Source organism: Lepidothrix coronata, unplaced genomic scaffold (genome assembly GCF_001604755.1).
Source record: "Lepidothrix coronata isolate B3197 unplaced genomic scaffold, Lepidothrix_coronata-1.0 Scaffold4, whole genome shotgun sequence".
In the NCBI taxonomy this organism is placed as follows: Eukaryota; Metazoa; Chordata; class Aves; order Passeriformes; family Pipridae; genus Lepidothrix; species Lepidothrix coronata.
The window spans coordinates 8,900,912-8,918,725 of NW_016690184.1; the positions used below are offsets into that span (position 1 = coordinate 8,900,912).

The following is a 17,814-nucleotide window of genomic DNA, read 5'->3' on the forward strand; positions in this document are numbered from 1 at the left end:
AAAGAGGAAAAATAGAAACAATTTTGCTTATGATCACATTCAGTGTAATGCACAAGCTACTTTGCACTATTCTCCATTTCTTAACTGTAAGAGGAATATTTACTGGTTTTTGAGCCATTGGTTTAATCTGAATTTAATTAATCTGACTCTATGCCACAGAGAAAACAAGGCAGGGAAAAATGCAAACAGCTACAAACATCACACGTCCTACTAAACTGGACTTTTTAACAGAAAATACATTTTCCTTTAATAACTCTGAAAGTCATAATTATCAATTTTTCCAAGCAGTCAAGTGGCAGAAACCTCCAAAGTGACAGAATATGTCCAGTGATGAAGCTGGAGTATATCACAGCATGCACAAGCTTGAATACATGCACTCTTCCAACTATTTCTCTTTCAAAGTAAGTGGCTGCTTTTCTTCAGAAAGGCAATTCAGTTTACATCTGGTTTTGACTTAAAGATTTGAAAGATTACCCTGATTACATTTCTCATACAGCTTCTAATATGTAACTTTTTTACAACTGGTACTGCTGCTACTACTAAGTGAAATGGATTGTGCAGACGATGTTGTGGAGAAGGCACAAGTCACCTGGCAGCTATGCTTGGGCAGTGCTAAGGTACACACACTCCTTATGGCTACACTCAAAAAGGCAAAATATTGTTCCAAAGAGTGCCTCGGTCTTTGTGGTGCCTCAGTCTTAAATGGTACAATAAATTACCTGGATTTTAAGCTCTCCTTCATCATCTAGGGCAGCTCCATCCCACCAACCCTCCTAGCTTCCTCAGGGCTCATATTATTACTGTTTACCAGCTCTTACATAACTCTGTTGTTTCTGTTGCCCGTCACATGCATCACTGATTGCAATCTCAGAAAGAAAAGGGGAAACAAAAATAATAAATAAAAATAGAAACAAAAATAAGCTCCCTTGGTACCAGGGAACATGGAAATCTTAGGAGCTTGGCATAAAACCTGGCACATGTAGTGACAGCGTCTGATGCTGGCAGCGGAATGAAACATTGGGACCACGTGAAAAAGAATAAAGGAAAGAACATTCCCTCCGTAAAAATACCCTATACATATGTATATGTGTATATATGTATGTATGTAAAGAGCCACCATGCTAAGAAAACAATGTAGTCTTAGGGGGAACGCGTCAGGGACCGTACCTGCGGGTGACGCGTTATTAAGGAAGGACCCCTCCAAAAGATATCCCCGCCACCCCGGGATGAGATCCCTTTGTCCGTGCCCGCTCCCGCGGTGAGCGGCTGGCGCTGCCCTCACCCGGGCGAGCCGCAGTGCCCTCCCTGCCCACACGCCGCGCCTCGCTGCTCCAGGGCAAAAACAAACACGGGCTGAACAACAAAGGGCCGCGCTGGCGGCGGCCGGGCCGCTCCGCCGGGGCGCAGAGCGGCCGAGCACGCCCCCGGTGCCGCCCCCGCTCCGTTCCCACAGGGGCTGCCTCCTCCCGCCCCCTGGCAGCTGCCATGTGTCTGTTCGAGTGCGATTAACACCGACCCGCCAAATCCCCCACCCCCCGCTTCCCCTTCCCGGGCCATTTGGGGCATGCACGCGCCCGCGCCCCGTGTTTACACGGCGGCGCCTTCGCGCGGAGCCTTTTTGTGGATGGCGCTGGCAGATGAGCCGGGGGAGGTGGGGGCTCCGCGCCGCGCAGCGCCCGCCGCCACCGGCTATAAAAGCCTCCGGGCCCGCAGCCGGCAGGGCCAGGCGAGCCGCCGCGGACAGGCGGAGGATGGAGGGTGGCAGCGTGGGGTGCGCCTGCCCCCGCCCGCTCTCGGCGGCGCTGCCCCCACAGGGGTACTCGCGCCTCTCCTCCTCCCCCCGGTGCGGGGGGCGGCCCGGCCCTGCCCTGACGGCCCTGCCCTTGCCCTGCAGCCCGGCGCCCTTCTGGAGACCATGGTTGCCCGCGCCGGGCGAGGCGGCCCCGCGGAGCGACCCCGGCCCCGCAGCGGTGAGTGTGGTGGGGGCGCGGCGGAGCCTCTGCCGCCGGCATCGCCGCAGGAACGACGGGGAAGTCCCGGCGGGGTGGGGATGCTCGGGGGGGGCCTGGTGCCGTGCCGAAGGGCTGACCTCTGCTCTCTCCTCCTCAGCCTCACGGCCCCGGCGGGCTGGCGGACGCCTCCCGAAAAGTGGCGCAGTACACACACCCCGTCAGGTAAGGGGCTGTTCGGGCCGCCGCCGGTCCCCGCGGGGGAGCTCTGGGCACACGGGGCCCGCTGGCGCTGCGCGGCCAGGAGGAGAGTCCTTTGCTCGGCAGCGCAGTGCCGCACCGCTCGATCTCCCGCCCCTTTTGTTTCCACCCATATATTTTTGTAGATATTAAAGTCCCTGGGGAGTGAATTGGCCATCTATGTGCTTTTGCACTGACCGGTCGTTGGGCTAGTGATTGCCAGCATTTGTGAATTTAACATCTTTGAGGTGTTGATGTGCTTCTGTGGTGTGGGACTTGACATGCTACGCAGTTATGTGGGCGTTTTTTGTGGTGGCGGAGTTGGCTGAAGCCAGCTACTCATTCCTAGGCCCAGGATTAAAAAAGGAACGGGGGTGTAGTTCCTAGGCTGTTGCTGTGCAGACATTCAGCGCCCTCACAAACCAAGGAAGTAGGTACAGGCACGGGAGAGAGTGGCAGGCACAGAGGGTATAGACTGGCTAAGCAACCATTGCGAAGGAAAATACTTGTGTAACTACTGCTTTAATGATGAAGGTAATGATAGTATCTGCACTGTAAGTTTTGAAAAGGAAATGATGAAAATAACTACAGTTGAATCTGCAGGAGAGTCTACATTCAGAAATACTAATAGGTGTCAAGAGAGGCTTAAAGTAATTGCACAGATAGTTCTTCCAGACAAGATGCAGCTTTCTCCCAAATCTAGGTGCTGATCCTTCAAATACTGATGCACAGATAAGCATTTGCACAGGCTTACTTCACTGTGACTAGTCCAATACTTAGGTATGAGTGAATTCTGCTGCAGGGAATGAACAGGTTACAAAGCTGGTGTCAGTTACTTTGTGCTGAAAAGAAAAGCAGTGTTCTGTTAAACAGTAGCCTAGAAAGTATTTCTTGTGATTGCTAGAAAGCTGTCTAGTTCTGTATCTTTAAGCATTTCTATTATAAACAATCTGTAGTCAGCATTTCGTTATGTTGCAGTGTGCTAGTCTCTTGGCTCATCGGACTTCCATGGTCTGTTTCTTCTAGCTATTTGCAAACTGCAAGTAAAAGAGGATGTTAGTTGAAAAGGAACACGAACTGTGGAGTATATTAATTGCAATATATTATCACTAGCTGATAGCCCTTGTCAACTATGATATCACCAATTTTTGGTAGTTTCTAGATACAACACAAACTACTTTAAAATCTAGATCCACGGGGCATTCTTCAGTAGAGAGTTTCTTGGAAATATCTTTCAGTTTGGGATTTGTTTCACACTATTGTAAACAACTATCTAGGCTGGAGACCTTCATTAAGGAAACTCTTAATTTAATCCAAATATATTTTGGATTCTGTTTGACACCTATTATATTCTCTAGGAATAGTTCCAGTTGGGGCAGTAATACTTGAATCAGATCCCTGGTAATACTGTTAATGAGGTACTGGAGTGTGAAATTTCACATACGTTGGATCTTGGGCTTTAGGGTAGTTTTGCTGCAAATCTAGCACTTCAAGTGCACCTTTATGTCTTCAGATGAAAATACAGAATCCAGGGAATGTTTTTTGTTTTTTTTTTTCCTAATCATATGTAGAAAGTGATTTAGTAATTGACCACGTGAGGAAAAGCTCTGTAGGATGCTTGTCTTAACAGAATTTCACTTTGGTTTCTGCCAGCCACCACATAAAGTATGTAATAACAATAAGCAAATCTATTGTATACTTGTTTCAGACTATTTTGGCCCAAATCAAGATGCTATGATTACTTGTATCAGGAAGCTGAAGCACTTCTGAAAAACTTTCCAGTTCAAGCTACAATTTCCTTTTATGAAGATTCAGATAGTGAAGATGACGAAGATGAACTGGAACAAGAATCAAGAACAGAATCAGATTGCTGATTGCAGGGAAGGCCAATGCCACTTCTAAGACTTAATTTAAACTTAATATAAATATGTATTATAGTATTTTTAAATATAATTTATTTCTATGTAAGTTATTCTTAATAAAACTGAGATGTCTTATAATTTAACTGAGCTTTTTCCTTTGTTCTATTCCTGTCCTGGTCTAGGCAGGGAATGTATTGATTAGTATTTTTATCTGACATTCTATGTTTTGTTGACCATAACCTGAACACCAATTTTAGGAGCAGAGAACAGATGCCGTGCTTTAAAGGGCTCTATGGTTATTTGACTTTGTCAAAGTCTGAGGACACAAGGAAAGCTTTTCATGGTGATTTAGTAGGCTCCATATGGAAGTGTATCAAGGAATCATTGGATTAAGTATTCTAATGTGCTTGCTGTTACAACAGAGTTCCAAACATGGAGAAGAGAAATAATATAGCTGTTTTCTAAATGGAGAGAAGAGTCCAAATTCTACTCTAGGTTTTGATTTTTGAAGAAGGTGTTTGGCTTAAGTTACCGATACCCTCATGTACATGTACTGTATTGTTATACATGATAGTTTCCCACTGCATTTGTTTGTAAAGTTGACAACAAGAAATGAGAAAAAGGCCTAATGTGAGTTCTTATTGTGAGTTTGGTTTTAATAATTGAAGCAAAGTTTGGTACCAGTCATCATGAAGGCCAAAGGCCCTAAAAGAACAATACCAACAAAAATCCAAAATTTTAACTTTAACACCAGTGCCTCTGTCAGGTAGAGCTTTTGTACATACCTGGATATACTCTTGCCCGAGTGCTGCGTGTGTCGCTGCAAGCGGGGCTGGCTCAGTGTGCCAACAACATCGCTGGAGTGGCTGCCCCATCACATCTGCTCCCAAGGGACCCGGTGCAGGAACGAATCGGGCCCTCATACACAGCCGGGCTCAGCATTTAACCCTCCAGGGCGTGGGCAGCAGCAGCTGTGTCAGTCACGACAACCTTCCAGCTCGAGCACTTGGCGCTGGGAGACCTGGACGTAAAGCCAACCTTCGAGCGAAGGGAGGCAACCCCCGGCGGTGTACTCGGTACACGCCGCTCGCTCCCCGCAGAAATGTCCAGCCCCGGGAGGTTCCCACCGATCCGACCCCGAGCCGGCGCTGCCGGCCCCGATCGCGGCCCGGCCATCCCTGACCACCGACCGGCCCCGGCCCCGCCCGGCGCGGCGGAGCCTGCGCGCTGTGCCGGAGCTCCGCCCGCCCGCGGGAGCCCGGCCGCGGCCTGGGCCGGCAGGATGCTGAACGTGCCGCCGCCGGCTTTCCCCGCTCCCAGCTCCCAGCAGCGGGCGGCAGCGGGCGGCCGCAGCAAGGTAGGGGCAACTTGGCCGCCGACAGTCTCTTTGGGGGTGGTGAAGGGCCCCGGCGCTTTCCCTGCGTTGGTGCCGCCTGCATGGCCTGGCCCCGCCCGGCGGGGCTGTGTTGGCTGCCGGTCGGTTCCCGGCTGCCGCCGGACACTCCCCTGGAGCGGTCTCGAACTCCAGCAGCCGCCGAGGGACCGCGGCAGGGCCCCGGGTGAGAGGCCAGCTCAGCCATGTAGCTGGAAAACACTTGGTACTTCTCGTTTGAAGGCGGTGGTGGTAACGCTTCCTGCGCTGCCGGCCCGGGCTGTTCGCCCTGTGCAGAGATGGAGACTTTCAGCCTGGAATTCCTGCGTGCAGCTTATGCTGAATATGTTGTGTCTTCATCCTTGGGGGGGGTTTGAGAACACTTGTTGTCTGCAGACCTCACTTGGACAACAGACTTGTACTTAGACTGAAGTAGCATTAAGCGGTGTGGGTCTGTGTATGCTGTAGGTTTTTTTTGCTTCTGTTTTTCCTGTAGTTTTGTAAGTCCAGGGTTCTTTAAACGTTTTTCTGCTGTTAAAGTTTGGATCAAAGGGGTTCACAATCTGTGGTGGTGTTGAAAAGGCACGTGTTAAACATCCTGAAGATCTTGCTCTGCTTTTCAGGGCAGGCCATGGCCTCTGGTAAGCTACTAGACTTCAGTCCCAGCTTTCTCTGGGTGAGTTTTCCAGTGGCTTTAGGGCTTGGGGAAAGTCTTTATGAATGCTGTGAAAGTGAACTTTCCAACCTTGTCATACCTTATGATGATTTTCAAATTTCCCTTCTTTGTTGCTTGTAGGTTTACAGGCCATATCTCAAAGTGATGCTGATAAAAAATTTTTACTGCCACAGGCAGACTTCAGTTTGCTTTGGGAAGAGTCTGTATGTTTGATGTTCAATAATTTCTGTATATGGGTTACTACCCAGAACACTTCCTTAAGCACCCTTACTACTGAGTAGGGCTCCCAAATATTAATGAATAATATGAGTTAGGTTATTTCCTTTTTGTCTGAGTACTCCTAAGGAGCTTAGAAGAGTGTATTTAATGGCTTTTTCTTCCTTTAGAGTTTAATGATGTTTGTACATTTGTTATTTTTCAGGTACCTTTAAAACCAGGAAGGAGTCTTATGGATTGGATTCGATTAACTAAAAGTGGGAAGGACTTGACTGGTCTGAAAGGGAGGCTGATTGAAGTGACCGAAGATGAGCTCGCCAAGCACAACAAAAGGGAGGACTGCTGGATATGTATAAGAGGTTGGTTGTTGTGATATTGCTTCTGCATTTGTTGCCTAGCTTCCCTTTTCTGTACTTAAAGAAGAAGCAACAAAACCCAAACAACAACAGCCATACTCAAAACCAAACTATGTACCTTCAGTGTTTAGACCAGGTGTAATCTTGACATAATTGGACACAACTCTCTTTGACTTGGGGATTTTTTATCACAAAGATATTCTTTGCTTTCAAACCTTTCATAAGAAGTGTTTCAAGTGGGCATATTTTATACCTATTTTATATCTGCAAATGAAAGTGATAAAACACAAGATTGTAGGCATTGCATCAAATAAAAAGGGCTTAGCAAGAATAAGGCGTTGAAAATGTTGGCATGTAGTTACATTCCTCAGTCTTGGACAGTTTATTATCTTTTGCAGTTGATTGGTTTTAATGATTGCTTTAAAGCATCCAAATATATATAAATATTAAAAATGTTGCCTAAACCGGTAGAGTGGTCTTTGGAAAATAATTGTGCAAGGCCCACACACTGCTTCATAAAACTTAGCAATGCAAATGACAGTTGCCATGTAAGGCAGTTGTAATCTACCTAGCGTAACAAATATCTGTGTAACTATGCTATTCTGTTTATGGTATTATTTTAATTAAATATTAGCTCAAAAGTGGAAAGTGTTATAAGTTAAAAGTGGATAAAAGATGGCCTGGAGCAATAGCTGTGGCTAGAAGAGTATTTTCAGGGCTGCAAATGGAGTTCCTAATTGTCCTACAGAAAGGAGTAAAATCTTTGCTCTCCAGTTTAATTATCTAGAGGCTAAAATACATTAACACTGTCTTAAATTTGTTAGGAAATAACAGCACAGGTAAGGGGATCAGCATAGCTAATGTGACATTTCTGTAGGAAGAGTGGTTCTTTTAGTGGTAACTTTGATCTGGTAAGGAACAGCATTGATATTTGATATAATGTCATGTCTTAACTTCAGCAAAAGGCAGTTAAGAATTTCTCTCGGAGGGTGACTGTTTTTGTTGGGTGTCAAAGGGGATAAGCATGAAAGTAAGGGTAAAATGTCATTCAGTACTGTCCTTTGGACAAAATAATAGGATTGTTAATGGTCTGTGCTGCTCTTGCACGTGCTAGCAAAACTATAGTGGTAGGAGAGCTAAAGAAAGCTTGTTTAGTAAGGAGATCTGTTAATTTTTCTCTCTGAAAGAGGGACATGTACTACTGCAGACAGAATTACTGCTTAAAATGCTTTTGTTTTGTTTTTAGTCTCATATTCTTCCTTGAATGCATCTCTAAGGTTGGTTTTCACAAGAACTCTGTCAAGCTGCTTCTGTATCTTTCTTTGAATTTTTCCATCTCTACTTTTCCTTTGTTCTCAGACGACTAATATAAAAACATCATAACTGAGAATCCTGGTAGATTATCTGTAGACCTCATATGTGGACAAGTAGTAAAATAACATAATTGTGTAAAAGCTAAATGAGGTCTCTGCAGTCATAGTTAGACTGTGTCTCTAAAGAGCAGAAATTCATGAGAAGAATGTGAAGTAAAACAAGAACAGAGTTAACTTTGATCAAAAATCTAATGTGATAATCATCAAAGAAAACTGTTATGTGCCCCAAATTTATATATGAAGAGGGATGGCAGGGGAGTTAAAAAAAGCATGAAGAGTATAGAAATGAGATTTCTTTTGCTTCTGCTAGTTTGATGATCAATTTGACTAATATTCGGGAGGTCTTACCTCTGTTGATACTTATGTTTTATTGTGTGCAGTAATCGGTGCTGCACACAAGATGGCACAGTGAATACAGCCATCAGAAGAGCAGGTCAACAAAATATGCAAAGATCCTTCCTTTTTTGATTGGGATGGTTGTTCTTTTCAACTAGGATTGTCCCAAGTATGTCTCCCCCGGCTCAGTGCTGAGTGCCTGTTCTCCTTCTGATGTAATTAACGTGCACTTCTTAATATCTTAAAAGCTCCCTCTGAAAGTACTGGCATAATTCTACTTTTGGTAGCTTCCTGTTTTGATAGTGTTAAATATGTTAAACTATTCTGCTAGGTAGGCCTGTAATAATAATGTTTAAATGATTAAATCTGTTTAAATCTGTTTATAGCTGAATTTTTCAGGCTCTAATTATCCTGGTTGCATAGCAACAGTAATTAGAGTTCATCATTTCAGACCTGTGAAGAAACATTGTTTTATCTCTCTGGAAGTGTAGAAAGAGTGCTGACCCCTTTTACTGGGACAGATTTTGTACCAGAGGTGCAAGCCTTTAATGAGCATAAGCTATGTTAATTTCTTATATTGCTGAATCTGAAGAATGGAAGTTTTCTTGCTGATGGTGACAGTTTTTCCTTATGGAAGACAGTTTATTCCTTTAGGCATTTTATTCCATAGATGATGGGTGGTAGGGAAACAACTATGACAAGAATTCAGGCATAACTTAATTGGAAGGGAGAGTGAAAATAATTCCATACACTAGCTGGCTCAGTTTTATGTCTTTGTTAAAACCAGCCTCAGGTTCTTTTACCCCCTAGCTAGGATACATCATTTTCAACTTCTAGGTTGAAGTCTTGACCCAGTAGATATCTTCAGACATTCACTGGGAAAAGTGGTACAGCATTGTAGGATTGGCATCTCTGTATAATAAGATACCTCTTGTGCCCTACACAATTGTGTAGCTTATGCTTCTGTTTTTGCAAAGTCACGCTATTTGTTCCAAAAATGTCTAGTGTTTGCCTTTACTCTTTAATGTGTGCTAACCTTTTCACTGGTTTTGGAGATAAGAGGCATCACAGAAATGTTGCTCATGTTTTTATATTCCACTTTTTTCAGGATTTGTATATAATGTCACACCATACATGGAATATCATCCTGGTGGTGAGGATGAACTAATGAAAGCAGCAGGAACTGATGGTACAGATCTCTTTGATCAGGTGAGAACAACTGGCAGCAAATGACACTTACTGTATTGTGAAGAATGCATGTTTTCTGATTATTTTTAGGGCATTCCAGTGGAAATGGTGATTTTAACTTTTTCAGTCCTAAGGAAAGGCAGTGGGTTACTGCTCAGAATGACACATGTGCTGAAAGAGTTTAAGCTTTGTACCAAAAGACACTAATGAAAATACCACTTTATGTTGTTGGAATGATGCTTCAATTAGACCATTTTTTTTAGCAGAAGTAGCAATAAAACTAGCAAGAACTTGAGATACCACCTTCTTAATAAATTGCTACAATGACTAATTGCTGTAATTTGAGAGACCTTTTTTCTTCAGAGCTTTCACTTTTCAAAAAAGGCTTGTAGAATTGTCTATTCACTTGGAAACTGCATTATCAGAAAAAATGATGGAGCTGCTATTAAGTGGTTGTGAACAAATCACAAGATGACAGTTGGTCTCTTCTTTGTTTACTGTTTCTTTAAATATTTTGAAAGCACTCAGAAAATAAAGGATCTGCAGCATGGGTGTGCTTTCTGCAAGGAATCGCTTGCAAACTTGGTGTTGTTCTAAAAGCTGATTCACTGAGTTGATATTTTTTAGAAACAGACATTCTTTGAGTCTCCTTGACTCACTAGGTTTATCTAATAAACTGAGAAAGAGCAGAAAGAAAGCCTCATCTGTTCCTGAAAGGAAATCTGTTACCTCCTTACATGTTGTGTGTCAGAGTATGTAATGCCTTTATTTGCAAAATGTTTTTAACAATGTAAAGATGTGATAATGTTTTAGCTTTGAGTTTATCCTTGGTTAGTCCTTTCACAAATGAAGTGTTAGATTTGGGCATAATTCTTTGATTTCCATATATATGGAGTTTTTCTCCTAAAAGTTCATCCAGTATCAAGTTGTGACCTGGAATTATGTGGCTGGGTCATTGTATGATGTACTCGTAAACAGGAGTCTTGACATCAGGAATATTTGGGAAAGCTCCTCTAGCTGTTACTAACTGCATATACATGCTTGCTGCATTTTTTTTTTTTTGTTTTTTTAGTTTGTTTTGTCGTGGGAATGGAAAACAGTGTTCAGACCCTTAAAATATGCTTTTCGCTTTTATTGTTTCTGGCTGATGTCTTTCCTGTTCCCAGAGGCATTTCTGGTTTCCTCTCTGCTTTAGCATTCTGTGCCTGTTGGATATTGATCTTTTAAAGAGTTTGGTAGGTTGCTAGTCTTTCTCAAATTTTTGTGAAAATTAATTGTCATTCATAATCCTTTATTTCTTTCTGTTATTTGTGTATGAGGAAACTGTAACTTGTGGATGGGATTCTTTATCTCACCTCCTTAGGTTGTTCAGTTTGAAGTTAATTTAAGTCTACATACCATTCAAATTTGTCATGCAACACTTTGTTTCCTTTTTTCTTCTTGTGATGTTATCCTGGATGCCCTATCAGAATTGGCTTTTCTGCCATCCATTTCCTCTGCAAGTTCTCCAGTTCTGGTCTGTAAAGCTACTGCTTTTTCTTCACTTTATTTGACTTTCTAAAATAGGTAATATCTAAATGATTCAGTGATAGTAAGACAGAAACAAACAGAAATACACCAACTTAGTAAGAAGAGTTTTTGTGTCTAAACTACTATTCTTTATGTTTGTTTCCGTCATCCCTTTTCCCTTCACTTGTCTAAACAAGACTAATAACCCTTGTGGTAAAGACAAGGTTTTTATTCTGTAATTGCATAGCATACATCATAAAAATGCTCTTCTGAAGTATATTCTGTAGCTCAAGGTAATGATGTTCTGATACTGCAAAGCATAAATAAATAAATTGTGACATTTTCACGGTCCTACTTTTTTACACTTGCTATCTGTAATAGGAGTAAAAATAAGTACTGAATGATGCAATAATGAGTTTAAATGTGTTTAAAAATAATCTGCTAAATTAATTATATTAGTCACTGTACAAAAATGAACTTTTCTATTTCAGTGCATAGAACAACATAGTCAGATTTACCAATTTTGTGAAAAAATATTTTGTTAACATAGGTGCATCGTTGGGTCAATTACGAATCGATGCTGAAGGAATGTCTTGTTGGGAGAATGGCTGTCAAGCCTATTGCTGCTCCAAAAGGTGAGACTTTTTAAGAATGAAATATTTTCTGTGATGCTTTATTCCAAATTTATCTGGAAATTATGAGAAATTCTAAATCATCATATTTATAAGGAGAGTCTCTATTCTTGCATAGAGTGAAGGCTGTTGCATATATTTGGGGTTTTTTGCAGCAGACAACTGAGGATGAAATGTTTTTATGAATGAAGACTTTTTAAAGTAATGTACTTCTAAGTTTCTTCTTTTAGTCATTAGAAAACAGATTTATGTCTTATGTGTGTGTATGTATAGAAAGAAACTTTTTCCTCTCCCTCAAGGTCTCTCTTTCTTCTTCTGATTCCTGGGGACAAACTGTCATAGGCAGCTCTCATCTTGAAATAACAGTCAGTATTTTCAATCTCATGATTTCAGCAGTAGACGTATGTCTGGCAAGTTGCATATATATTGGCATATTTGAATACACTTTATGGGCAGTTATCCTTTCCAGAACACTTCATTGAGTCCTTTAGTTTGAATTTAATTAGAGAAACTTTTGCTGATACAACAAACTCTTCTGAGCCAGGACAACAAGAAATGTAGTATATTGTCTTAAAATGCTGGTGATAGTTTCCAGAGACTTTAATTTGCAGTTTTTCTTTTGGTTTGTAGGCCACAGCCAAAAACTTCCTACTATCTGGGAAGCAGACACTGTTACTCAATACTGACCCTTAGCAAAGCTGCTGTGAAAACACAGAAGAATTAATGGTTGCAACTATTTTTCTCCAATTCTGTGGCATCCTTTAGTTCACAAATTCAGCCATCTTGTAGCTCTTCAGCTTCTGACAAAGTGCACTGCATACTTGCTTAGTGCTTAGGTCACATCCCCTTAGCAGTTAGGTTGAGTTTAATCTGTATATGAAGGGCAATAGTATTTTCCATCTCCGTGGTGCTGAGTAGCTAATTCCAGTGTTAAACTTTTGAGCTAAATGCTACAAAGTATGGAGAAGCCTGGACAGCATAAATGTCTCATGGAGTTGAGGCATTACACATACATTACTGCTACTTTGTCAGCTGAGTTAGAAATTTAAAAGTAAACCTGATTTTTTCTGATTTCATTAATCTAACTTTTCTGCAACTGGAAGGAATTCTTGTGATAGCCAGTCATTAAAACATAAACACGGCTTTTCCCCTGCCAGCTATGACAGTCCATTTTCTGCTGTTCCTTTTTTCTACTTTGCTCTTTAATAGGACTTTTCTATCCATTTTGCTGTAGTAAAATTTACAGGATAAAGGTTGCCAACTGTATAAAACCAGTTCTATTGCCTGTATGTCTTTTAGCCATTTGAGAAAATGTAATTTCATTAATTAAGAAACTGATTACAGAAGCACAGAATCACTTAGATTGGAAAAGACCTCCAAGGTCGAGTCCAATCTTTGACCGATCACCACCTTGTCAACTAGACCATGGCACTGAGTGCCACATCCAGTCATTTCTTGAACACTTCCAGGGATGGTAACTGCACCCCTTCCCTTGGCAATTCATTCGAATGCTTAACAGCCCTTTCCATGACGAAATTCTTCCTGATGTCCAACCAGAACCTCCCCTGGTGCAGCTTGAGGCCATTTCCTCTTGCCCTGTCATGAGTTGCCTGGGAGAAGAGGCAAACTCCCACCTGGCTACAGCCTCCTTTTGGGTAGTTGTAGAGAGTGATAATGTCACCCTTTAGCCTCCTTTTCTCCAGACTAAACAACCCCAGCTTCCTCAGCTGCTCCTCATATGACTTACTCTCTAAATCCATCACCAGTTTCATTACCTTTCCTGGATACTCTCCCGGACTTTCTGAAATTCTTCACAGTAAAATTCTCAAAGTTTATTTTATTCCTCTTCCTCTGTTGAATTATCAAAAAATGTGATTGGCTAACTTCACTATTAGCCAGCAATAATTCTACTCTCACATCCTTCCAGAAGACCATATTCTGCAAAGTTTGCATTTGAATAAGTTACAAAGTTAAGGTGCATATTTTTGAATATAGGATTAAATTAAGTATAGAGGGAACACAAAACTTCAAATTAAGGATTGCATTGCTTTCTTTTTGTGACAGAGGGTGAGTGTTTGCTAATAGGGCAAACGTTGGTATTTGATGCTTGGTGCAGTCCCAATACAGAACTAGGAAGGTAGATGTAGTTTTGTTGGAGTGTTGCTGGAAGATTTGTCGTTCAGCTTAGGTTTTGTTTCCTATGTTGTGGTGGGTTTTTTTGGAAGATGTTGTGATGATTTGCTCACTGAACTGCTTGAGAAAACTGAAGCTTGTCTTTGCACAATTGAACTTTTTTCAAGAAGAAGAGTTTTTTGAAGATACTGGTGATAGTGATTTTGCCGACTTGTATTTTGGGAATGCTGCTTTATGCTATGGTAGTGACTGACAGGAAATTCTAAAGTGTTGCTTCTGTAGTGTTACAGTGGATCTGTGCACTGAAGCATGTAGTGTTTGTACATGCTGAGAAGGCCAGCACAGTACCCAGGTATGTAAGAGATGATTTCAGAATCTCTCTCAGCAAACCTGTGCAGAATTAAACTGCTTGCCTTCTCTTCAGGGTACTCAGCTGTAAACATTAGCACAGTTTGTTGTCTGGTATTTTTTAATATTGCTAATGTTTTGCATAGACACGTCAGTATACGTCCCTGTATTGCTTCAGTGATTACTTAGCTTGGGAATCAGAATACATGTTGTATTATTGTTAATTCAGTGAAATTAGACTGAGAGCTGTGGTGTCATCCAAGGAAGAGAGGTACGGCTCTGCCTTCAACATGCCTCATGCAGTCCTTAAAATTGTAATACCAGTTTCAGTGCACTGTTATAATGTAGTGAAATGAGAGTAGACTTCTGAATGCAAAAAATTACCTTTCATTAGAAACAAGTTTTTGTGAATGACTTGCTATCCTGGCAGAAAGCTTAAAGTAGTGTATAGCAGAATTTACAGACAAATATTGCCTCAAACCAAGAATTTGTGGAGAGTTTTCTTTACTTTATAATGGCACAACATGAAAGCCGCTAATGAAGGCAATTCTTGATCATCTCTCAATTAATTTTGCAATGCTGTATGCTTGATGCTTTATTCTAGGAACCTTCCTTAACTTCTGTCTAGCATTTTTCCTCTAACACTGGCTGGTGTGACGCAGAGCACTGGGAAGGATTTAGAAGAACATATGAGAAACATTCCCACTTTGGTTTTTGTAAAAGGGAGCAGGAAGAACAGATTTGTTTCTCTCCCTTCCCCAAACCTGGCTGTCATAGGAAAGAATATGAAATGGACCTTCATATTGGGACATTATGAGATGTGCAATGTAGAGAAGGTCAGAAAGGGGCCTAGGTGTATCTAGAGGGCTAGTTTCCCCACAGATTTGCTGTGAACCAAAGGATATGGGGGTGGGGTGCCTTTCTGATAGAGTTGAGCACCTCGTATATAAATTGACACTGTGATTCATCCATTTGGTACTTTCTTTTTCTGCTAGTGTTTTTTTGAGGTTTTTTTTAATAGTTGTCACATACTGTAGATTTAATGAAGAATTCAGATACTGCCTTGACAAATAAAATCATTTGGCAGAAAAAGCTTATAGAAAGATATTCTTTTTCCTGTGTTTCTGCCAAGGATTGGGTTTACATTTCCAAGGGTTGGGATGGTCAGATTCACATTCTACTATGTGATGTCATGAGGCAAGTGTCATTGGAATTCTTAACAGATTCAGTAAACTTGTAGGTGTGAAGTTTATAGTTGTACAACATAATCTGTGATGTTTGTTTTGAACAAACAAAAATCTTTGATGTTTGTCTTTCAGTGCTGTGCAGCTTCTGGCATTTGTAACATACTGGTTTTTCAGTTAGACATAATCTTTTGGAATGGTAATCAGTGCTGCATTTATTTGTCACTTCCTGATATCTGAAGTGTCCTGGTCAATCCATTAATGTTTTGGAAGGTTTATTTGGAGATTCTTAGTTTGGCTAATTTCTTCAGCATGATGTGTGCAAGTACTGTGCTGTAACTTCTTAACTGTCATGCTTGTTGCTTTTTCTTAATGCTTTTAGAGATTTCTTCTACTCTGTCTGAAGGGAAGAAGCAGCTCAATGGTAAGTATTCACCTGGAGCAAAATAGGGAATGAATCTTAAACTTATTTGAATATTATTGAATGAGCAGTGTTTATCCAGACTTCTCTCTGTATTTGAATCAAATGCTGAGGCTCCAGTGAACCGTGGAAATTTCAAAAGGCAAAATCCTAATCAGGTATTGTGAATTCCATGTCTGGAAGTATTGTAAGACTGCGGTAGAGTAGGTAAGGGAGGTAAGAGATGAACAAGTAAGTTCAGCTTGTCTGCAAAGTGCTTGGAAGATTTTCTGCAAAGGTCTTTTCTATCCTGTTTCCTGTCAGGTCCCCCATTTTTTTTGTTGCATCAATTTCTTTTTATTCTTTCAAGGTGCAAAATTGTGCATTTTCTTATGAGCTTCATGGAGCTTTTGTCAGTCCATTGCTTCAGTCTGTTTGTGTCCTTTGAATGGTAGCCATAACCTTGCATGGTTTGGCTGCTTTCCACGGGTTGTTATTGCTCATGTACTTCCTGAGTGTAGGACAGTGTTCCCCCTGTAGGTGGCTAATGACAGTATGAAACAGTATCAGCATTCCCTGTTCCCTAGGGAATGGCAACAGTAACCAGCCCCTAGTGGGACTTTGCGTGCTGATCACACCTTTTGTGACTGTCAGTTCTACTAATTTTCTATCGAGGTTGTAATCCTCCTGTCAAACCCAGCTGTTTCCAGTGTGGCTATGAGGATAATATGGGAACCTTTATCACTACACTTGCTGTCCCATGGGACTGTGCAAAGCAATTCCTAGAACAAACTGAAGTTTGCTCCCTTGAGATGCGGAGTTGAATTTCTGCTGTTCATCTGGTTACCTTAAACTCTTTCAATTCATACCTGCCATCAGCCTTTGGCTTCACCACCAGCTTTCCTTTATGATCACCATGACCAGTACAGCACTTTGCTTAATTGATCACCTGAATCATTGTCTTTTTATTGAATTGTTAATTCTTGTTTTCATGTAGCATCTTACAGTATTTCAGAATAATTCATAAGTAACTTTGTTTGCCAGAATGTTCTATTTTATTGTGGCTGCTTATATATTTCTGTTGACCTGCAAAAGCAAACTGGAGTGTGTATGACCACGAATTCCTGTTATCTGTGGGGGCCAACCTAAGCATATGATGTATGTCCTCAAGAAAGGCTTAGCCTTTGAGAAGGCTTTTATCATTAGGTGATTGGTTTTCTTTTGCAATGATCTGACTGCTCTGCCATTTAGCTTCCTTGGCAGCTGCAGATGGTGTGTACTCAGGACTAATTAAGGATCAAAGAATAAGTAATTTGACTGCGTTTTAATTGCTTTGGGTTAATTCTCCCATCTGGATGATCAAATATTTTCAACAGATTGGACCGGAGTGGCTCTCTATTTTTATCTACTTCCCACATGGTGAAGCCACTCAATCACCGTGTTTAAGGTTGTAGTCATACTACAAAACTTACTGGCAATTAGAAGATAGTAATCTGGGTAACTGAGAATTCAGGTGCTAATTATTTAATGCATAGCCATTTCAAGTTTGCAAGGTTTGCCTTTGAATGGGCTTGGAACCAGCACTTACCAGCTGTTCAGTCTGCAGCTTCCTCCATCATTATTCTATTTAACTTCTTTGTGTTAAAACTGATGAAGGGTTGCAGTTGCTTTTATCTGTCTCTGTGCTCAAGTGTTTGCCAAATATTTTCAGTTTCTATCATGCCAAAGATTAGTACAGTTGACGGTTTTTGAAAGACGTTTTGAAAGACGTTGCCTCCTAGCAAAGGCCTTTTCAGACTGTTTTGTGAAGTGTAATAGAGTAGCTGAATTCTGTGAAAATTCCTAGGAAAGTGCTAAGTTGAAAGATTAAGGTTGATATCTTTGCTTAACTGACTGACATGAAGTTTTACTTGTGAACTAGGTTAGATCAGACATCCCAAATTGAATTTACTCATCTGAATTGTATAAACAAATAGTTCTGTTAAAGGGAATTGTTCAGATAACCTTGTGCTTCATTATCACAAAGTGTAAAAGCACAGG

The 17,814-nt window shown here is 41.4% G+C and overlaps 2 protein-coding genes across 6 annotated transcripts in view; both read left to right on the forward strand.

Moving 5' to 3' along the window:
• The first annotated feature begins 1,751 nt into the window (after positions 1–1,751).
• On the forward strand, positions 1,752–4,814 carry RIPPLY2 (ripply transcriptional repressor 2). The gene is made up of 3 exons (XM_017824013.1): positions 1,752–1,970; positions 2,110–2,174; positions 3,898–4,814. The coding sequence occupies exons 1-3, from the start codon at positions 1,752–1,754 to the stop codon at positions 4,061–4,063; spliced, it is 450 nt and encodes a 149-aa protein (XP_017679502.1). The 3' UTR covers positions 4,064–4,814.
• A 492-nt stretch (positions 4,815–5,306) lies between these two features.
• The window catches only part of LOC108503063 (cytochrome b5 reductase 4), a 36,164-nt gene continuing 23,656 nt past the window's right edge, over positions 5,307–17,814 (forward strand). Inside the window, exons 1-5 of one of the 5 annotated variants that reach the window (XM_017826639.1) lie at positions 5,307–5,408; positions 6,521–6,674; positions 9,489–9,589; positions 11,628–11,712; positions 15,757–15,798. In XM_017826639.1, the coding sequence (XP_017682128.1) occupies positions 5,334–5,408; positions 6,521–6,674; positions 9,489–9,589; positions 11,628–11,712; positions 15,757–15,798 (457 nt within the window). In that variant the 5' untranslated portion in view covers positions 5,307–5,333. Of the gene's footprint in view, positions 5,409–5,497; positions 5,650–6,080; positions 6,100–6,520; positions 6,675–9,488; positions 9,590–11,627; positions 11,713–15,756; positions 15,799–17,814 lie in introns of those variants that run through there. The other 4 variants (XM_017826661.1, XM_017826671.1, XM_017826681.1 and 1 more) reach the window with 4 other exon arrangements.